Source organism: Mirounga angustirostris, unplaced genomic scaffold (genome assembly GCF_029215605.1).
Source record: "Mirounga angustirostris isolate CCGP_5_RB_7025 unplaced genomic scaffold, mMirAng1.0.hap1 SCAF_11, whole genome shotgun sequence".
NCBI classification, from domain to species: domain Eukaryota; kingdom Metazoa; phylum Chordata; class Mammalia; order Carnivora; family Phocidae; genus Mirounga; species Mirounga angustirostris.
The window spans coordinates 55,305,889-55,329,116 of NW_026991719.1; the positions used below are offsets into that span (position 1 = coordinate 55,305,889).

At 44.5% G+C, this 23,228-nt stretch overlaps 1 protein-coding gene across 11 annotated transcripts in view; it reads left to right on the forward strand.

Annotated features, from left to right (window-relative positions):
* The window catches only part of STARD8 (StAR related lipid transfer domain containing 8), a 78,471-nt gene that overhangs the window by 2,273 nt on the left and 52,970 nt on the right, over positions 1 to 23,228 (forward strand). For 10 of the 11 annotated variants that reach the window (XR_010406144.1, XR_010406142.1, XR_010406143.1 and 7 more), the window contains one exon: positions 15,911 to 15,944. Coding sequence is in view for 6 of the 11 variants with exons in the window: in XM_064574183.1 (XP_064430253.1) it covers positions 15,911 to 15,944 (34 nt within the window). In the remaining 5 variants the exon portion in view is untranslated. Of the gene's footprint in view, positions 1 to 7,158; positions 7,230 to 15,910; positions 15,945 to 23,228 lie in introns of those variants that run through there. The other variant, XM_064574182.1, reaches the window with a different exon arrangement.

Sequence of the window (23,228 nt, forward strand, 5' to 3'; positions counted from 1 at the left end):
CCCCAGAAGGCTTGGAGACCTCTATCCCAGTCCCAGACACTGACATACACACACACAGACACATTCTCTCATGCATTTCCACAAACACAGGATGTACACATGTGTATATGTTTATAGTTACACACTCATGTGCATAGACACACCATTCACATGTGCACACACATGCGTATCAGGACAAACCCATGCACATGCACATCCACATGCAGACGGTGCACATCCACTATCATGTAACCTCACGCACGTATGCCTGCATGCACATACACAGACAGGCACACGTGTACACAAATAGATACCCTCCCATGCACAAGCATGCAGACACACCCAGACCTAGGCACATACACAAAATCACGTAGACATACAAAATCATGCACATGGCACAAAGGTACGTATGCATGCACACCCACACACAGGGCTGTGGCAGATGTGAATCAACACATGGTTATGTCTCAGGGCTAAGAGGCAGCCTGCCAGACCCACATACATGCTACTTTTCCAATGCTACTGCTTTGAGGTCCCGGTCAGAGAGGCAGCCTTCTGGCCTTATAAGCCCAGTCAAGGGCATGGGCTGCTCTGAGCCACCCTCCCTTTCTGAGCCAGGCCCCCTTGTGAGCAGTTGCCTGACTGTGGGAGAGCTGAGTGCAGAGAGGGGCAGGTTGTAGCAGAGTCTGCCATAGCTGAAAGGGATCTTTTAGATCATCTCATTCAACCTTCTTGTGGTCCTAATGGAGAAACCGAGCCCCCTACCATCCCATACCATATGGTGCTCTCCATCAGCTGAAGAGGTGTGAAGGGGGGGAAGCAGAGAAACTTAGGTTTGAATTCCACCCCCCGATACACACACACACACGCACAGACAGAAAGACACACACACACACACACACACTAGCTGTGTGCCTTTGAGCAAGTCCTCTCTGAGCCTCCGTTTTCTTATCTAAAAAAAATGATACTAATCAGTGCCTGCCTCACAGAGATGCCATGAGGATTTGAGGAGTTTGTGTCTTTAAGGTGCTTGGCATGGAGTAGGTAGGTGGTCAACACATGACTTGCTGGAAGCAGGTTTCCAAATGACACACAGGGGGCACGAGGCAAAGAACAAGGATTATTCTGTATTTGGAAACTCCAGGGTTAAGAGCTCAGGTCTTATCTGCTCCTTAGCCACAACTTCCCTTCAGCACTCTATGCTCTGGCCCTGCGTGAATCTAGGACCAGAAGCAACCCATTTGGGTGCTGAAAAGTGCTACTTCAGAAGCCAGGGATACTGAGAAGGTAGCAAGATGCCAGGCCAGGGCCCAGGACTGCTTGAGCTGCACTGGGGTTAGGGGCAGCCAAGGGATAAGACCTTTGGATGTGAGATGAACCCAGTATAAATAGTTTCGTATGTGTCTGATGTGTTTTCCCCACAGGCCGGCAGGGGCCAGAAAGGTATCAGTGGGCTCTTAACCACAACCAAGCATGCATATGGGTCCCCACTCCAGCCTCACACTCAAACATGCACACACACCAGCACTTAGCATGGTGTTAATGCACGTAACAAGTGACCAGAATTTGGATCCTCTCTCATGGAACTCTCTTTGTATCAGGTGGGCATATCTATTCCTGGAGGGCATTGACCTGGAAGGTGGAGAATCTGGCTGGAACTCTATCTAAGCCATGACCTCTAGGTGACTTTGAGAGGGTCAGTATTCCCTGCTGTCTTTCAACTGTTTTCTCCTATAACAGATAGTGATACAATATCAGAGATTGAAAGGTCCATAGAGGTCACCCGTTCCTCCCCCTTCCCTCCCTCTAAACTATGGATGGGGCCCAAAGACGGAAAGAGATGTGCCCAAGGTCACAGGTAGGGCAGTCAGGACACAGCCGGGTCCACACATGGTCTATGTAATAGACCATAATCTCCTTCCTTCCTCTGTGGCAAAATCCAAACACAACTTGTCTGCGGTAGAATCTAAGGGCAATACCAGGTGGGACTTTAACACACGTGTCACATAGAACCACACATGGTAATACCCCTGTCTCACTTACCTGCAGAGCTTCTATGGGAGGCAAAGCAAATTATGGACAGAAAAGTCCTTTGTAAACTGGGAAGCCTCAGAGAGTTTAACCATCCAGTCATGGTCCAACAAGGGACACCACACTTTTCCCCAGTCTCTATACTCACATACTTAGTCATGCATATAAGTGCATAGGTGCACAAGGACATATTCTCAAGCATCCTCTCCTATGAATTCACTGCCACAGTGTGCATGGGACTTGTATGTGGCTGTTCTTATACGTGGCTCCTAGGCGCCTGTTCATATGGGTGTGTACTTTCACTCTCCCTCTGCCCGCTCATATTTATGTACATATATACACTCATGTGAGCGCACATACTCATGTGTGCTTCTTCACCCCTGGGGCTCTTTCTGTCCCCAGGCCAACTCACAATTTCCCAGTCTTTGTCCAGAATCAGCCTGGCAGGATATAGGGTGAAAGTGTGATGGTAACTGGGTGATTCAGCAGTTGTACTCCCAGCCTCCAGGATGTCTCTACTTTTCCAGGCCTTGGCCCTTATTGTCTCAAGCAAGACCCATTTTCCACATGCAGAGTGTATTCATTGTGGGAGGGGCAGGAAGGAGTGTAGAGAATTCAGGAGAGCATATGAGTGTATAGAAACTGTTAAATGCATCTGGATGCCATTTCCACATTCCATGTAGGAGTCTTATCACATCTTGCCAAAAGGATGGCTAGACATTGTTGCATACCTCCAGGGATGTAGAGCTCACCACCTCCTCCAATAGCCTGTTTCTTTTTTTTTTTTTTAAGATTTATTTATTTATTTGAGAGAAAGAAAAGGGGGGCAGAGGGAGAGAGAGAGAGAGACAGAGTCCCAAGCTGACTCCCCACTGAGCATGGAGCACAACATGAGGCTTAATCTCACAGCTCCAAGATCATGACCTGAGTGAAAACCAAAAGACAGATGCTTAACTAACTGCACCACCCAGGCACCCCTCAAATAGCCTGTTTTGTCTGAGGACACTGCCTTAACCAGTGTGTGTGTGTGTGTGTGTAAGTGGTAGGTGTATACTTGTACATCTGAGACTTGTACATATAGTCCCCTCTCAATTACTGGACCCAAAGAAAGGAATTATGATATACTCTCCCAGGTCATGGGAAAACCACTTAGAGAGGAGAGGGCAAGGCCTTATACCCCATAGAAGGAGTCTTCACCCTCAGGACCTCTCTTTGCAGTTCCACAGCTTAGTCAGATTGAGTGGTGGGTACTGCCTCCTGACATGGGTGAAAAATCCACACTCTGGCTTGTCCCTGTGTGGCTAATTGTAAATTGCCTAGATGCTGGCCTATGTTACATATTTGTGAGGCCCAGGTCAATGGGATGAAGTAAAAGAACAGGTGTGCTAATGTTATTGACACACATGGACTTAAAGAGAGTTGTGAGTTGGTTTCTGGGTGATCTAGAAAGCTTTCTGTGAGGAGTTTCCTGGCTCAGAACAGAAGGCAGCTTGGTGTGGCAGAAAGAACACTGGACATGGAGTCAGACTGGCTTGGATGTAGTGCCCACCTCTGCCACATCTAAGCTGAGTGGTCTTGGGCAAGCCATCTTTCCTCAGTGGATAAGACTTAGTGGAATTGCCAAGGAAATAATGTATTTACAAGCCCAACACATGGTAGATGCACAATTGGATCAGAATCTGAAGAGATGATCTATGGAGAAAAAGAGGGAGGCTTCTTCAAGGAGGAGTAAGGTTGGAGACAAGAGAAAGAGGAGGCACAGAGAGCCAGGGGACTTGCCCTGGATGTAGAAATTGGGTGTGTACAGTTATGGGAGCAAGAGTCAAAATGAGAAACTTGCAAATTTGTGTGTGGGAGTTCAACTTTACTGAGGGTTCTCCTGATGCAGTGAAAAAACCAGGGTCCCTAGAGTAACAAAACATGGAGTCAAGCCCTTCACTCTCTGAGCCACAACTTTCTAGCTGTGTGACTTTGAGAAAAGTACTTCAGCCCTTTGAGCTTTAGTTTCCTGCTCTGTGAAATGGAGCTAATAATAGTACCCACTTCATAACGTTGTTATGAGGCTTAACTGAGTTGACATGTATAAAACACCTGGCACCCAGTTAGTGAGTATTAGCCGTTTTTATTATTTGTACACTGGGGAAAATCATAATTCCTACCTCACAAGGTTGTAGTGAGGAACGCATGAAATAATGACGGCAAGGACTGTTGACATGTTTATTTATTGTTATCTTGAAGAAAATGGGAGGTTTCCTTAAGCTGGGAATAGCCTTGAGGAATTCATTCCTTCAGTCATTAACAAGCAATATTTATTCAGGGCCTACTATGCATCAGGCCCTGAGGGGATAGACAATGGTTAATAAAATAGCTGTGGGTCTTTAACCTCATGGAACTTACTGTCTAGTGGATGTAAAATGAGAGTTTTTCATACTCACAACCCCCAAGTGCCCTGTTGGTGGGTATGACTGATTCAGTCCAGAAAATGCCAGGGCATGAAACTGTTTGCTTAACAATTTTAGTCTATCTAGCAACAGTGCATGGCAATTCCCACCTAGTCTTCAAGGCAAACGAATGGCTAAACTGGAGTCCCCGGTACTTCCTGCAACAGCATGGCCAGAACAATCTTAAAAGTGGGCCCAGCCTGGAGATGGAGATGGGGACCTCCAGAATTTGCCTGATCTGAACTCCTAGCCCTTGTCCCTCTCTCCCAGTTGCCCCATTTCAGCACAATTGGTACTGTTTGATCAAGTCTTCACGAGATTGGACAGTATTTGTTCTGGGAACTAGGAGAGATGGAGATGGGCACTGCGGAGGTGAGAAGGGGAGTGTCTGACTTATGTCTCGGACACTAATTCCTACTTTACCTTTAGTTTCATTGGCACCAAAAGGAGTATGAGTGGGGGCTGGTGGGGGGGGTGGAAGACATATCTGACAATATGGCTGGTGAAGGCTGAAGTAACTGGAAAATGTTGCGGATTGGCAATGCCAGGTTTGTTTTTTTCCCTCCAAAGCACTACAGCAAGTTAAAACTAATATTAATTGCTAACATTTATAGAGCACACATTATGTGGTAGACACTGTTCCATACCCTTCACATATATTAACTCAGTTTATCATCACAATAACTGCAAGGCTATTATTCCCATCATCCTCATTTTACTGAAACACAGAAAAAAAAGTTAGGAAACTTACCCAAGGTCACACAGCCATTATTGGGATTTTAAACCCATGTAATCCAGGTCCAAAGTCCATATTCTATCCACTGTGTTTATATAATCTCTGCTCAGTTTCTCCACCTATAAAATGACTATGTTAGACTGATTTATCTCTGAGAGTCTTTCTAGCTCTGCCACTCTCATCATTTTTCATATATAGTTCTTTGAACTTCCAAGCAAAGTGGAAAAAAAAATCTGCTCCCCAAATGTCAGTGATTTCTACTCAAGGTCCCTGGGGAAGGGGAAGGGAGCTCAGGCGCAGGAGAATGAGCCTGCCATGGAGGTTGGTCCTCCCAGCAGCCAGTAGGGCCTGAGGACAGCTGGAGGCTTGGCAAGCTCTGGGAGCCAGGGCCTGGCCTGCATTTCCAAGTCACTAGGAACAATAACAGGGAGCAGAGCTTAAGTGGCCTATGCTGGGATATGGGGTCAGAGGTTTCACAAAGGGGTGGAGGAATGGAGCTCCTTGACCCCCACCTTTCTGGCCCACCCTTGAAGCTGCTGTTGCTGCAACCAGGGACCTTGGAGTCCAGTTCAACTGGCAGTTCCAAGGCTGGGGTTGCCAAGGGTTAGAGGAAAGGAAGCCCTGAACTTGGGGAATGGGGTTTGAGGTCCTGGAAATTGGTGTGGGCTGACTTTCCCTGGACTCTCCTCTGCCTGGGGCTGCATCACCCTTGGACCTTGGGAGAAGAATATGGTATAATGATATAATCCAGTAGCTGCTGGAAATAGGACACCAATCTGCTAGCCCAGGGTCAGCCTCTACTTCCCCTCTCTGAGCCCCAGTTTCCTCATGTACAACATGGGGAGAATATTCTCTACTTCATAATTGATTGCAACGATGACATATATGAAAGGGCCTGCCACAGAGTAGGTGCTCAGTAAATCTGAGTTAAATTTGAAGATAGTTGATTGGTTGCTCTAGGTGATCCTGGGCCCACGGTTTGTGCTCTGAGTTTCCTCATCTGAAAAATAAGATTTACCTGCCTGAGGAGAGCCTGGACTTGGGAACATCCTCTGGAAGTAAAAAGACAGTAGGAAACCTGGTGTTACTACCCTGAGGCTCAGGAAGTGGGCTGTTTAGGTGGATTCCCCTCTTTTCTCCCCACCCCTTCTCCCACCCCTTGTTGAACTAGTTGCAGAGTCTAGAAAAGAGGCTTTGCTCCACCCTGGAACCACTGTGTCTCTCCCCTTCAGTCTTTCCCTGCACTCACACCATCCAAGGCCCCCCTCCTGGAAGGACTCTCAAGCTCTGGGCAGGAAGGAGGGTCTCTGTTGGTTGGTGGGAAAGTCAAGATTTAGGGATATGACATTCCTGAGATTATCCAGAGAACCCCTGGGGGTTGCAGCTGCTCACTCTTCTCCCTGGCTCGAGCTCTCTCGCCTGCTGTGGAGGTGGAAGGACAGTAAGGAAGGACAGAAGGCTGGGGGAAAGAGGCCCAAAGGCAAAGGGCTGGGCCTGGAACAACCCTGCTGGCCAGGTGAGAAGTGGGGAGTGAGAGAGGAGGAAATGAGACCCTTCCACAACGGGCAGGAAGGAACTAAGGTGAAAAGAGTTCAAGGCAGCAGGACTTTGTCATGGGAGGAGTTATAAAATGATATGTAGTTCAGCATTCCCGAGGCTACAGGTCAGGTACTCTTTTTGGGAGGTTGGTGAGTAGATATGAGACCACCATAGTCCTGGTGGCTAGGAAAGGACAGTCAGGCTTTCTGGGGCCACACTCCTAGCTAGCATGGGACAGCTTGTACCTTCAGAGAGGGGACAAAGGAAGTAGACCCTCTGGGGATTCCTCACAAGGCTGTCCCAGACTCTGTGTTCTACAAAGACCTTCTAGAAATCATGTCTTCCATTGCCCTTTCCCAGCTGGGGTTGTCCCTTACCCTCCTCCCTGTGATGGGAGGATGAGAATTGTCAAGGACTCTCTTATCATTATAGGCAACAAAGAATTGGAGGACCAGCAAAGAATTGGTCAAAGTCACATGGTCAGGCCCAGAATGCCTGTGTGGGTGAGTCTTACTCTAAATCAGGTCTCCTTTCTCCTTTCCAGGAAAAAGACTGGCATTCCTCAGGGCTGTAGCACCCCCTCCCAGCAGACATCACACCCTGAACATGACACACATGTTCCCAGGCCTCCAGGATGGGGTTTAAAAGTGGCATCATGACACCAATGCTCCAATTTAGGACCTGGTGACAGGATGATTCCAGACTCAGCCCGCACAATGCCCTTCATTATCCAGATGTCTCCATACTGGACTGTGAGCTCCTCTAAGGACCCAGCCTGTGTCTTATCCACACGTGTCCAGCCCCACACAGCCCCTATTCTAGGCCTAGCCTAGAGGAAGTTGGCTGAGTGTATAGGACATACATGTATACTCATGCACATACTAGTGGCTGGACCCACTGCACCCCATCCCAGCATAGAAACCCTAAGATGCAGAGAAATAAGCTCTTGAGGAATCAGAAAAGCCTGCTTCCCACAGTGGCCACAGTCTGTGTTGGCAAAACCCCAGCTGGGGCTCCACGTGGAGGTGGTGAGGGCCCACTCTGGAGGCTGGGAGGGTCAGGCTGTGAATAAGGCTCTGTGTGTCCTAGCTGATAGGGCTGGGGGAGGCTGGAATGTGAAGAACGTGCTCTCATGACTGGCCTCAGGCTTGGGCCTGTGGCATAGGGCTGGCCAGGGGATGAGGGGGAGCAGAGAAACTAGGCAAAGAAAGTTTGAAAAGTCTCCAGGCTTGCCCTCAGATAGCAGGGCAAGGGCTGGTCATAGCACTTGCAGGCCCAACAGAGAGGTTGCTGGAGAGAGTGAGGTCCATCCTGGCCACTTACTGCTGAGGACTCCTCAGGTTTGGACAAGGTCTGCCTTTGCAGCTTGCCTCCAAAACCACCCCGCTTAGACCTCCCACCTTCTCACCCAGCAACCAGGTTTCTGCTCCCATCCCCTTTTTAGCTTGTGTTCTCTCTTTTTCACACTTTCAACATGATTCCCTGTTTCTCTCAAAAACTCCTGATTTGTCTTTTTATGCTGGCGACTCTATTGCCCACTAGACTGCAAGATCCTCAAGGGCAGGGACCATACCTGCTTCTGTGTGACTTTGCTTCTGTAGGTCTACCACATTGCCTTCTGGACAGCTCTGAACAGATTCTCCACAGACCCCTCAAATCCAACAAGTTCAAAACTGTGATTCATTACAAAAGGAAGACTCTCTTTCCCTCTACCCCCAACCATGCTGGTTCCTCCATTCCTGACCTCAGTTAATAGCCCTGTTATCCACCCAGTTGCATAGGCCAGAAACTTTGGATTCATCCTCATATAAATAGTTCATATATTGGTCCTTTCCTTTTCTGTCCCAAAGACCACTGCTCCAATCTGCTCTGGCCTCTCTGTCTCTAGTTTTCTCTAACCTCCTCCAGTCCCATTCCCAATCTATTTTTTCACTCAACAGGTAAAATAACATTTTGAAGTATAAATCTGACTACAGTACCCTTCTCTGTAAGCCCCTTCAATGGCTCCCCACTGGGCTCTGGATAAAGTTCAAGTTCCTTCACATGACCTACAAGGTCCATAACCTGGTCCCTACCCCTGTTCCAGACTCATTTCTTACTCTGCTCTCCAGCCAGACTATACACTTCCACAAACCACATGCTTTTATACCTCCTTGCCCCTTTCTATGCTCTTCTTTCTACCTGCCGTGCTCTTTGCCCTCTTGTCTTCCTCATGAACAACTTTAAGACCTGTTCTAAATGCTGCTTCCTTCATGAAGGCCCTCGTGACAATGCATCCGCACTACCAGCAACCAATTACTCCATTTGCTCAGATCCACAAGGTTTTATACTTTCCAATAGCACTTACATGGAATTGTGATGATATGTGCATGTGGCTTCCCCTCCCACCCACTTGGCTGTGAATTACTCAATGGCAGGGAATGTGCCTGATTTGTCTGAATCCCTGAATACCTAGCACAGGGCTGGCCCTGAAGAAGCTTGTGGGGAGTGAATGAATGAATGAATGAATGATGGGAACACTGTCACCACTAATCCTGGTCTCTTCCAGAGTGGCTGTCTCTGTAACTGCTAGACTCCTGGGTTCAGAACAGCCCCAAGTGTGAGGAATATGTTCTGCAACAGGAAACAAAAAGAGCCTCCACTCTACAGCAGAACTCTCTGATATAGAAGTTTATGCCTCACCTTTCCCTGTAAGGTTCTCAGCTACTAAGATCAGGGTCCAAAGCAGAGTGGAACTCATAGCCCTGGCCCAGTTCAGGTTATTCTGGACCCCAGGGAGAAAAGAATAGGATACAATAAAATTGGAAGCTCCATAGGCCTAAAGTATAAACTTGGTTCTGATATTTACTAGCTGTGTGACCTTGGGTAAGTCATTTCACTTCTCTGGACCTCATTTTCCTCATGTGCTACATGAGGATAAAAAACCTACCATGTGGAATGTGTGTGACGAACAAGGTCACTTATTTGTAAACTGTAAATTCCGTGTAAAATTAAAGCTTAATTAGCTCTTGATCTATCTTTAATCTGTTGCACCCATGATGGGTTGGGGGATAGGGTGGGAGAAGAGGGAATTTAATGTGAATAGAACAGGACTGCAGAGTTACAGTCTTTTCCACCCATCAGTTCATCTCCTAATTTCCCAGAATGGTCACATTTAGGACCTCATAGGGGACTACTTCCTCCTTCTCTCCCACTCCCTTATCCTTTTCTTTTACTCCCCTTCTGTCCACCACTGAGAATTATATTGACTTGTTAATCATTGGTCCCTTTGTAGCTTGTAGGAGAATACCATATCCGTCCCTCTTGGTTGGTCTTTCTCCTCTTTTTACACCTATCTCATTCTATAATTTGCCATCTCTCTCATACTAGCATCCCTCAAGGTTCTTGTCAATGAACCCTTAGGGGAACACCTCCCACCCCTCCTGTCTTCTGTGGCCAGTTGTGGGTTGAAGGTTCACCAGGTTGTCTTGTGGTCTACCAGGGTGGAGCTGAACTTTAGCCATTTTAAAGTGATCTAGGGCTGAGACTAATCTCCTAAGACTAGAAATCACTGTAGTCAAGTGTCTGCACCTGGTGTGGCAATCATTGTTCAGGGGATAAGAGAGATGACAAATACTATGACAACTCCTTTCCGCATAAGCTTTTGATTGGCTGCATAAGAGAAACCCTTCTTTCGAAGTAACATCTCGACATTGCTTTCCTGAACTACTGCAAAAGCCTCCTAAAAGGTCTCCCTGCTTTCACTCTAGCTCCGCAATGCATTTCCCACACAGCAGCCAGAGAATGATCTTTTTAAAGTGAAAATCAGATACTGTCATTCTCCTCTACACCCTCCAATGGCTTCCTAATGTAATTTAAATCAAAGCCCCAATTATTCCCCTGGCCCTCAAAAGCCCTTGCTTCTCTCTTCAACCTCTGTCTGGAATATTCTGCACCCAGGTTGTCACATTACTGGCTCTGTCTTATCATGCAGGCCTCTGGTTCAAAGTTCAGGTCCTCTGTATAATAATAAAGGGGACAATTCGACAAGAAGATATAACAATTGTAAATATTTATGCACCCATCATAGGACCATCAAATACATAAAACAGTTAAAAACAAACATAAAGGAACTTATCAACAATGATACAGTAATAGTAGGGGACTTGAACACCCCACTTACATCAATGGACAGATCATCTAAACAGAAAATCAACAAGGAAACAATGGCTTTGAATGACACATTGGAACAGATGGATTTGACAGATATATTCAGAACATTCCATCCTAAAACAGCAAAACACATATTCTTTTCAAGTGCACATGGATCATTCTCCAGAATAGATCACATATTAGTCCACAAAACAATCATCAATAATGTCAAGAAGATCAAAGTCATACCATGCATTTTTTCTGATCATAACGCTATGAAACTAGAAGTCAACCACAAAAAAATATCTGGAAAGACCACAAATACATGCAGATTAAATAACATGCTACTAAGCAAAAAGGAAGAAATAAAAGCGTATGGAAACAAATGAAAATGAAGACACAACCGTCCAAAGATTTTGGGATGCAGCAAATGCATCTGTAAGAGGGTAGTATATAGCAATACAGGCTTACCTCAAGAAGCAAGAAAAATCTCAAATAAACAACCTAACCATATACCTAAAGGAGCTGGAAAAAGAACAACAAACAAAACCTAAAATTAGCAGAAGGAAGGAAATAATAAAGACTAGAGCAGAAATAAATGATATAGAAACTAAAAAACAAACCAAAAAAAAAAAAAAAAAAACCCACAGTAGAACAGATCAATGAAATCAGGAGCTGGTTCTTTGAAAAAAAAAAAATCAGTAAAATTGATAAAAGTCTATCCAGACTTATAAAGAAAAGCAGAGAGAAAAGATTCAAACAAACAAAATCACAAATGAGAGAGGAGAAATAACAACCAGAACCATGAAAATACAAACAATTTTAAGAGAATATTATTAAAAAGTATATGCCAACAAATTGGAAAAACTAGAAGAAATGGATAAATTCCTGGAAACATATAAACTACCAAAACTGAAACAGGAAAAAATAGAAAATTTGAGCAGACCAATAACCAGCAAAGAAATTGAATCAGTAATCAAAAAACTCCCAACAAACCAAAGTCCAGGGCCAGATGGCTTCACAGGCCAATTCTACCAAACACTTAAAGAAGAGTTAATACCTATTCTTCTTAAACTATTCCAAAAAATAAAAAGGAAGGAAAATTTCCAAATTTATTCTATGAGGCCAGCATTACCCTGATACCAAGATACCAAAACCAGATAAGGGCTCCACTAAAAAAGAGAACTACAGGCCAATATCCCTGATGAACATGGATGCAAAAATTCTCAACAAAATACTATCAAACCAAATCCAACAATACATCGAAAAAGATCAATCACCAAAATCAAGTGGGATTTATTCCTGGGTTGCAAGGGTGGTTCAATATTTGCAAATCAATCAATGTGATACATCACATCAATGAAATAAAGGATAAAAACCATGTGATCATTTCAATAGACGCAGAAAAAACATTTGACAAAGTACAGCAACCATTCATGATGAAAACCTTCAACAAAGTAGGGCTAGAGGGAACATACCTCAACATAATAAAGGCCATCTATGAAAAACCCACAGCTAACATCATCCTTAATGGGCAAAAACAGAGTTCTCTCCCTAGGATCATGAACAAGACAAGGATTTCCATTCCCACCACATTTATTTAACGTAATACTGGAAGCCCTAACCACAGCAATGAGACAACAAAAAGAAATAAAAGGCATCCAAATCAGTAAGGAAGAAGTAAAACTTTCACTATTTGCAGATGACGTGATACTCTACATAAAACATATGAGACACTCCACCCAAAACTTGCAAGAGCTGATATGCGAATTCAGTAAAGTCACAGGATAGAAAGTCAATGTACAGAAATCTGTTGCCTTTCTATATACCAATAATGAAGCAGCAGAGGAAGAAATTAAGAAAACAATCCCTTGTACAGTTGCACCTAACATAATGAATAGGAATAAACCTAACTAAAGGGGTGAAAGACCTGTACTCTGAAAACTATAAAACATTGATGAAAGAAATTGAAGATGACAGGCGTGGAAAGACATCCCGTGCTCATGGATTGAAAGAACAAATATTTTTAACATGTCTATACTACCCAAAGTAATCTACACATTTAATGCAATCCCTATCAAAATACCACCAGCATTTTTCATGTAACTAGAACAAACAATCCTAAAATTTGTATAGAACCACAAAGACCCCCAAATAGCCAAAGCAATCTTCAAAAAGAAAAGCACAGCTGGAGGCATCACAATTCTGGACTTCAAGTTATATTACAAAGCTGCAGTAATCAAAACAGTATGGTACTGGCACAAAAATAGACACATAGATCAATAGAACAGAATATAAAACCCAGAAATAAACCCACAACTATATGATCAATTAATCTTTGACAAAACAGGAAAGAATATCCAATGGGAAAAAGTCTGTTCAACAAATGGTTTTGGGAAAACTGGAGAGCAACATGCAAAAGAATGAAACTGGACCATTTTCTTACACCATACACAAAAATAAATTCAGAGTGGATTAAAGACCTAAATGTGAGACTAGAAACCATCAAAATCCTAGAAGAGAGCACAGGCAGTAACCTCTTTGACGTTGGCTATAGGAACTTTGTAGATATGTCTCCTGAGGCAGGGGAAACAAAAGCAAAAATGAACTATTGGGACTACATCAAAACAAAACGTTTCTGCACAGCAAAGGAAGCAATCAACAAAACTAAAAGGCAACCTACAGAATAGGAGAAGACACTGCAAATGACATATCTGATAAAGGGTTAGTATCCAAAAAAATATAAAGAACTTATGAAACTCAACACCCATAAAACAAATAATTCAAAAAATATGGGCAGAAGACATGAACAGCCATTTCTCCAAAGAAGACATACAGATGGCCAACAGACACATGAAAAGATGTTCATCATCACTTATCATCAGGGAAATGCTAACCAACACTACAGTGAGATATCACCTCACACCTGACAGAATGGCTCAAATGAACAACACAAGAAACAACAGGTGTTGGTGAGGATGTGGAGAAAAAGGAACCCTCACACACTGTTGGTGGGAATGTAAACTGGTGCAACCACTCTGGAAAACAGTAAGGAGGTTTCTCAAAAAGTAAAAATAGAACTACCCTATGATCTAGCAATTACACTGCTCAGTATTTACCCAAAGAATACAAAAAGACTAACTCAAAAGGATACATGCAACCTTATGTTCATAGCAACATTATTTACAATTGCCAAATTATGGAAGCAGCCCAAGTATCCATTGACTTATGAATGGATAAAGAATATATGGTATATATATATATATATATATATATACACACATACACACACACAACGTAAGATATGGTATATATAATATATATTATATATATAATAGAATATTACTCAGCCATAGATAAGAATGAAATCTTGCCATTTGCAATGACATGGATGGAGCTAGAGAGTATTATGCTAAATGAAATAAGTCAGTTAGAGAAAGACAAATACCATGTGATTTTACTCATATGTGGAATTTAAGAAACAAAATAAATAAGCAGAGGGGGAAAAAAAGAGAGAGAACCAAGAAACAGACTCTTAATTATAGAGAACACACTGATGGTTACCAGAGGGGAGGGGGATAGGGGTGATGATGGGGATTAAGGAGTGCACTCGTGGTGACGAGCACTGGTTGATAATATGGCATTGTTGAATCGCTATATTGTACACATGAAACTAATATGTTCACTAATTAGGATGAAACTAAAAACTTAAAAAAAATTTCAGCTCCTCTAAGACACCCTCTCTGACCACCTTTTCTAAAGCAATTATCCCTATTTTTCCTACCCTATTACTCCCTACCTCATCCTGTTTGTTTATTTATTTATTTATTTATTTATTTATTTATTTATTTATTTATTTATTTAAAGATTTTATTTATTTATCTGAGACAGAGAGAATGAGAGAGAGAGAGCACATGAGAGGGGGGAGGGTCAGAGGGAGAAGCAGACTCCCTGCCGAGCAGGGAGCCTGATGCGGGACTCGATCCAGGGACTCCAGGATCATGACCTGAGCTGAAGGCAGTCACCCAACCAACTGAGCCACCCAGGCGCCCCCTCATCCTGTTTTTTTAGTTTCTCCTTCTTGGTTCTTAGTGATGTCTGAAAGTTCCTTATTTATTTGTTTACCTATTCATTGTTTGTCCCTGCTCTATGAGAACAGGGACCTTATCTGTCTAGATGACTGCTAGAGCTTTAGCATAATGCATAGTGCTCTATAGGGTACTGGTGCTCTAAAAATATTTATTGAATGAAAGACTTTATAATGTGTTTTATTTTATTTTAATTTTTTAAGATTTTATTTATTTATTTGACAGAGAGAGAATGAGAGAGCACATGAGAGGGGGGAGGGTCAGAGGGAGAAGCAGACTCCCCGCCGAGCAGAGAGCCCTATGCGGGACCCGATCCAGGGACTCCAGGATCATGACCTGAGCCGAAGGCAGTCGCCCAACCAACTGAGCCGCCCAGGCGCCCCTATAATGTGTTTTATTTTAAAAAGTGCTTTCATGTAAATTAATGTCTCACAAAGCCTGTGAGGTTGGGATTATTACCATCGTAGTCTTAGGGATGCAGAAACTGAGGCTCAAGAAGGTATGTCCAGTGTTACATAATAAGGTAGCCCTGAACTTGAGTTTTCCAATTCTAAATACTGCTCTTCCCACCAACATACTTTGCTTCTAACTAATGACGGTATGTTGCCAAGCAAATGTTAACTGATTCTTTGATAATCCTTACCGTCGGTTCTTGGAACAGCACTGTGAGCTGTGCAGACTGTCTCCAACTCCCGACTTAGGGACACTCCCCAATCCATGAGAGTGAAGTGAACCAGAGGAGTCAGTCAGTGGAGTGGGAGAAAGTACTATGGATCAGGCAGCAGGAGTCCGGGTTTCTAGGCTCGACTTGGCTTCTATTGTACTTCATTTTCCTTTTCTGTAAGCCTCAGTGTGTCTTTCTGCAAAATGAGTAGATGGAACTTTCTGACTTCAGAGATTCCTTCCAGTTCTGACATTGCATGGGTCTCTGCAATGTGTTGATTTTTTCTCTGTTTCCTTTGCAGTGCTTCCCATTGCTGCAGAGGAGGAAGAACACCGGTAAGTGTGTGAGGTGGGGGTCACAGGTGTCATGCATGGGGCTGAGCTTCTCAGTGGTACTCATGAGCTGGCTGATCTGGTTCCTGACCTATCAATGGCTGAGACGCAAAATCTGGAAACATCCTCTGTCTCCCTCCAGTGGGCATTTCCTGACCTCCTCCAGTCTTTCCTTCTGGGAGGGAGTGAGCATGCAGAACTTCTTTATTTCTCAGATGGAGGGTTTTCTCTGGTCAGGGAGCCAGGGGAGGATTTCCCTAAAGAACTATCAGCAAGTGGCAGCCATCCATATGCTTCCCTTGTTCTCAGGTGCCTACTCTCCCCCAGGAAGTATATTAGGGGTGGGAGGTATGCTGGGAAAAGGAATAAGTAAACGGAAGGTAAAGGAGAGAGACATGACACTTCGGATTCATGTCTGTGATAGTACCAACACTTGTTTTATCTGAAAGGCTTCTGATCGGGTGAGTTAGGACTGAGGGAAAACATATAGCCTTGAAGGGAAAAATTCTCTCCTTTTTCTAACAAGTTTCTTTGCCTTCTGCCCCTGGTGTCCTACTTGGGGGTGGGCAAGTTAGTGGCATTCTGGGAACAATTCTCTTTCATTGAGGAGGACACAGCTGTCTGGAGGGGATACCCTGTTTGGAGAGGAAGAGAAAGAAGGATACTGGCCAGGAATGAATTTGCTGCCCGAGTCCGAACTCCTGGCATTGGCTCAGATTTGCTGAGGCCATGTAGGCCATCCTCCTGGCTCTAGCCCGACCTCAGCCATTCCCATTGGCTACAGTGTTTCTTCAGGATGAGCTCATGACTTGATTGAACATGGTTTCTAGGTGGCAGCTAGGGCTGAGGGTCACAGAAACAGAAAGGCATCAATGATCAAGTGGCAGGCTAAGAGCCTGTGTGAGGCAGCTTAGGGAGCAATTGGAAGAGATGACCTGATCTCTTGCTCCTGAAGACCTCCCCCAGTAGTTGGAGCCAGTTTGGGCACAGTTTTACCTGAAGGCAGAGAGGGTATCTGGTGACCTCTCAAGTACTTTCCCACCTTAAGATCTTGAGTTCTTGGGTGGTGGCTGCTAGAAAAAAAGAAGAGTTGTCAGGGCGAGGTGTTTATTTGCACTGCCATGACAGCAGATGAGAGGGGACCTATTTTGAAGCAGGAACACTGCGTCGATCAGCATACAGCATACATCTGCTCTTCCACTCCCCACCTCCTCCCCCATCACCATTCCAGCACTTCTTGCTGAGCACAGTTCCTGCTTTGCAAAAGCGACTTCCGGGGACACAAGATCTGTGGGCTGCCCATCCTGGGAGAAGAACAAACTTCTCCATTTCAGAGACACCAGCTGCAGAGGCTAAAAAGAAACCCTTCAGACTCTGAAATAGTGACCCCCTCAGATGAATGTTACTTGCAGCTGCCAAGTTGCCTCATTAGAATGTCTGTGCCAAGCTCAGTCAACAGGGCTGAATCCTGGAAGGGTGGGCCCCAGGTGGCTGAGAGGTCTGTGGCTTCCTGAGGAAAGAGAGTGTCTTTTAGGGGGTGGGCCCAGGCAGAAGAAGTTGCCACGTGCAAAGCTGAGCTTGGACTAGTTTTTTTTTTTTTAAAGATTTTATTTATTTATTTGACAGAGAGAGACACAGCGAGAGAGGGAACACAAGCAGGGGGAGTGGGAGAGGGAGAAGCAGGCTCCCCGCAGAGCGGGGAGCCCGATGCGGGACTCGATCCCAGGACCCTGGGATCATGACCTGAGCTGAAGGCAGTCGCTTATCCAACTGAGCCACCCAGGCACCCCGAGCTTTGACTAGTTTTTGTCCTACTTCTTTAGGTTAAAGTTTGAAAATGTCTATTTAAGGGCAAACGTGAACACATTGTCTCAGGCCTATCCAAGGACCATCTGGCACAAATTATGACTTTATGTGTATGTGGCAACCGAAGCAACAAGGCACTGGGAATCAAAGGACCTAGATTTTAGTCCAAATTTTATTACCAGCTCACTGTATGAGCCCAAATAAGGAACTCCCTATCTCTGGACCAGTGTCCATATCTATAAAATGGAACTTATTGCATGGAGCTCTTGTATGCATCATACAAGATAGTGCATTAAGATGTCAAAATGCTGAACAAATATTATTTCTGAGATCTAGCTCAGGGAAGGAGCAGAACTCTTTGGTTTTTTATTCATTTATTTTTGGAATATGTAATACCTTCACATGTCTCAAACTTCAAGAGATACGAAAATAAAAATTCTTCCCACCTCTGTCTCTCAAGCACCCAGCAATCCTCTTGGAGGTGACCAGTGTTACCAGCTTCCCGGGCCCTTGATGAGTTTAAAGGTCTGAAGTGAGTTTGCTAGACAGGACGTCAGTGGAGGTGGCTGCCTGATTTGGAGTGGGGGGGCGTCCTGCTGAGGAGAATGTGTGGGAAAGGCAATGGAGAAGGAATTGTGGAGCGGGAAATGTGGGGCAGTGGTGGAAGAAGCCCGAGTTTGGATATCGGGAGGCCTGGGATCCAGTCTTGACTGTTCCACTCACAGTTGAATTATCTTAAGAACCTTCCGCTCTCTGACCCTCAGTGTTCCATCTGCACATTAAAACTGTTGTGCTCTCATATGCCATTCTGACAATTTCCACCAGAGTTGAACAGATATGATGGAGGAGAGGACCAACCAGGGACATTGTAGAGAAAAAAAAGCCAAGGAATTGATTCAAAGCTGACAATTGAATATGATTTACATATGTCATCTTCTTCATATTAAGATCAGTCAGCTGAAGGGTTCTCTGACATGCTACTGCTTTTGTCCTGGTGGTCTCACTGACAGAGGAAACCTTTGGCACGGTCTTCACAGGAGGACATTAGGAATGTCCAACTTGCTTCAACATATGTAGTGCTGCCCAGGCCCAAGAGGATGGGCTGAAGGACCTCTGACAGCTGTGCTATAATGGTCCAAGAATCCACCAGCACAGTGTTTCCCAGATTTTACATATTTGTGAATCAACTTCACAGTTTTTGCCATCACTTCATCCCGTGCCAGTTCGTACTTATTTTTTTTCTTCACATCAATCTGATTTTAAACAATAACCTTACTCGAAGCCATAATATCTATGAAATTAGTGTTTGCGCTACCAGTTACATCTTTCCTAGTAAATACTGAATTCAATATATATCTATCCTGATTCAAAATGTCAGTGTATCACTCCAACTCATCCTGTGCATATATACAAATACTGGAAAACACAGAGGTAGCAGTAACACAAACCAGCAGGTCAGAAGGAGGTTCAGGCCTTCAGGGCCCACTCCAAGACTCACTAAGTGCTCTTGGGCTCCCTGAAACACTACATACTCCTTCCAAGTCCTCATATCATGTTATGCAAGCACGAATTGCTCCTGAGATGGAAATAGGTTCTGGGGCCTAAACGGAGCTCCCTCCTTCTAAACAAAATCCACACTTCTCAATGGCCTCACAGATACTGAAGTGAGAACACTTGACTAGGGAACCAGAAGATCTAGGTTCCAGGACGTCAGTGGAGGTGGCTGCCTGATTGGAAATGGCTCTGCCATTTTCCAGCTGTGTGACCTGGGGCCTGTCCCATTCCCTCTCTGGGCCTTAGTGTCCCCAACTATAAAATGACTAATTTGGTCTAATGGCCTCAAGGGTATCCTGCTGCTCTGAAATTCAATGACTCCTTCACTTGTAGACCTCACACTTCTGCTTAACCCATTGGCTTCCAGCAGCTTGTAGAGGTGGGAGGCTGCTGAGCTGACCTCCTGCAACCTCTGTACTAAATCCTCCCTGAGGCCCCTTGTCCCCAGTGCACAAAACTCCTTTTGTTGCCTGAAGCCATTCAGGGCTTCTCTCCAGGCTCCTGCAGAAGTGGCTGAGGTGACGTGGGGGGTAATAGCTGGCCTGTAACAAGAGCCTGGCTCCCCAACCCAACTGGCTCTGGCCTGGCTGCAAGCTTGGCCTTAGCACCAGACTCTGTGTATCAGCTGCCCCAGACCCCTCTCTCCAGCTCTAAGGGGGCAGGGAGACCAGTTTAAAGGGGAAAAAATAGAAACAAATACATTAATTTAAGTGCATTTATTTAAGCTGCTGTTGGGTATCACTTCCAAGGCTCAGGAGGGCAGGAGACTGAAATAACGAGCCAAAGAAAATCAATAATAATAATTCAATTAACTTTCTTTCTTTTGAAAATGACCAAATCATTCTTGTAACTAATTCTTGACAGATTTGGCCATTTAACACTTGCTATTTCTTGAAGAATATTTGCAGGGTATAACTTATCTAGCATTTGACAAATAGTTTATCCAGCAACTTGGAATAGTATAAAGATCTATTTAGTTAGGGGGTATCTGGAATTGATTATCATTTGAGACAGGAAATCTTTCAACCATGATCTATAATGAATTCAGCCAATGCAAAAATACTGGACTGTGAGTTGAGAATTCTAAGATCTGGTCCCAGGTCTGACATTAACTCCTTCTGTGACTTTGACTTAGTTTTTTCCTTTCCCTGGACCTCAATTTTCTCATCTGGAAAATAAAAAGGTTGAAATAGAAGGTCCCAACGTCCTTTGTACTCAGATTCTGTGTCATCCTTGACCCTCCACCCCTGCCAGAGTCAGAGTGAAAGGAGGGAGAGGTGGAGATAGGGTCAGTGGAAAGGGCAATTTCAAGATGTTCTTTGGGATTGGAGAAGGATTTCCAGACCTGTGGAGGAGTGTAACAGCTTCCTTTTGGGTCAAAAGGGGCTGGGTTCCCAACGCCTGTTTTCAGGAGTGCAAAACAGTAAGTCAGACCCAGGTTTACAGATGCAGGTCAGGCAAATGTCCTGAGGCACAGCCTAGTGGGACATTTTCATAGCCTGGACCAATCCAGAATATCAGAGCAAGGCCTGGATGGCATGGGATAACTACCCGGGGGCTAGGAAGGGAATGAGAACTGCAGGAGGAATGACAGGTCTGGAAAAGATCTGGGAAGTGTTATTGGACACTTCTACCAGAACATCCCATAAATCCTTCAAACTCAACACTAAACATCATTATTCATCATCATATTCCTGGAAACCTTCTCCTTCTACAGGACTCTCTTTCTTGGTTAATGCACCATCATCCACCCAGTCAAGCAAGAATCCTGGGAATCATCTGGACTCCTCTGTCTCTCTCATTTGCTGTCATCCACTCGCCAAATCATGGCCAAGAAACTTCTTTGTAATGTTTCCTACTTCTGCCTCTTCTTTTTCATCCACACTAAGATAGCCTTCCATCTCAGACCTTAGCAGCTCTGGCAAGGATGGTTGCTATGGCTTCTTAACTGGTATCCCTGCCACCATGCTTTCCCTTCCAGTCCATTTCCCATACTGCTGCCAGAGTTCACTCTTTATTTATTTATTTATTTATTTATTTATTTATTTATTTATTTATTTATTTTAAATATTTTATTTATTTATTTGACAGAGACATAGCGAGAGAAGGAACACAAGCGGGTGGGGGGGGGTTGGAGAGGGAGAAGCAGGCTCCCCGCGGAGGAGGGAGCCCGATGCGGGGCTTGATCCCAGCATCCTGGGATCATGACCTGAGCCTAAGGCAGACGCTTAACAACTGAGCCACCCAGGCGCCCCCAGAGTTCACTCTTTAAGAGAACAATTTGGTCATACTCAAAAACTTTTGATTGTTCCTTACCTTTGGTCAAAGTCCAAATTCTTTGCATTGGCATTCAAGGTCTTTCACAACTTAAACAACCTATCTTTCTTTCATCTACTGCCACATCCTCACATTTCTGAGCTCCATGGGACAACTCCCTATTTCCTATACATACAATGAACTCTCATATTGGACTCTTCACTGGGGGTGTCTTTACCAACAACCCCCCTCCACTTGGCCTGTTAAGCCATCCTCTAGATTCCCTTTCCATCAGTTCCACATCTCTATTATAACAGAACATATTGTTCCTCATTTACCTCCTTTCTTTCCTATATCTCCCACAGACCATGCGTGTACGAGAGCTCTATCTGACTGACTCCTGTAGTCCCAGAACTAAACACAGGGCCTCACATAAACAATGAATCTGGCAAAGACTGTCTTTTATTTTTGATGGCATAGCAAAAGAACTGCTGGTAATCAGGCTAGTGACTTCTTCCTCTCAGCAGACTTTCTTCTCTATCATTTCAGCTCTGCACTTGCTATTCTAAATTGACACACAGACCCCACTGTCTCCAGATGACAAATTGTCTTGAGATGGGGTCTTGAAGTTCCTGTAGTTCCAGCTAATGGTGCAGATCCATGTAAAACACATTTCCACCAAACCCTGGAAACTTTGAGGTTGCCTTACATCTCAAGGCTGGAAGGGCACTTAAGGACCTTACTAACCAGTGGTTTTCAAACGAAATACTGAGGAACTCTAGAGTTCCCAGAGATTCACTGGGGTATGTGAAAGGAAGACAGAGTTGAGGGGTGCTTCATTCAACCAACTCTATTTTACCTTTTGGAGATTTCATGAAGATTTCATTTGGAGACTGGAGTTGACCACATAAAAGTAGATGTTGGAGACCACTGCTCTAGTCCAGTGCTTAACAGCTAATGGCCTCCCTTTTATATCATGCCTGCTATGTATCCACTTGGGTTTGGACCAAACTCTCCAGGTATGGTCAAATATCCCTCTACATTCTGTACTCAGTTGAAAATTCTTATTTATATAGAACCAGAATCTGCCTTACAACTTTCACCCAGCTGTCTCATTTTCACCCCTTGGAGTCTCATGGAAGTTGTTCCTTCTTCCCTATGACCTATCTACTGGCATTTAGAATTTCCAAAAGTCATAGATGGAAGTGACTTTGTAGTTCATACAGTCCAATGCCTTCATTGTAGTTGAGGAGCCCAAAGCCCAGAGAAGGCAGATGATCTGCACAACAGCAGGCAGCTCATCAGTGGTAAAACTGAGACTAGAAGCCAAGTTCCCACTCATCTATAACGTCCTCCCCTGAATCTGTCTTTCCCCAGGGTAAATCGCTCCAACTCCTAAAATGATTCCTCACAATCCTGATGACTATTCCCTAAATTTACTCTTGATTGACAGTAACCAGTGGCTGAAGATCAGCAGCTCAGCTGGTGAAAGCTTTATGGCACCCGGGTTTTCATTGGCCTGGGGTAAGGGCAAAGGCAAAGGAAAGCAAACTGGCATCAAAAACAGAACTGTTCCCTCACCACAGCCTGGAGGCTGTTCTCCTCCTCCTCCTCTTTCCATAGGACTAAATTCCATTCAAACAGTGCTCCTCCCATGGCAGGGCAGCCAAG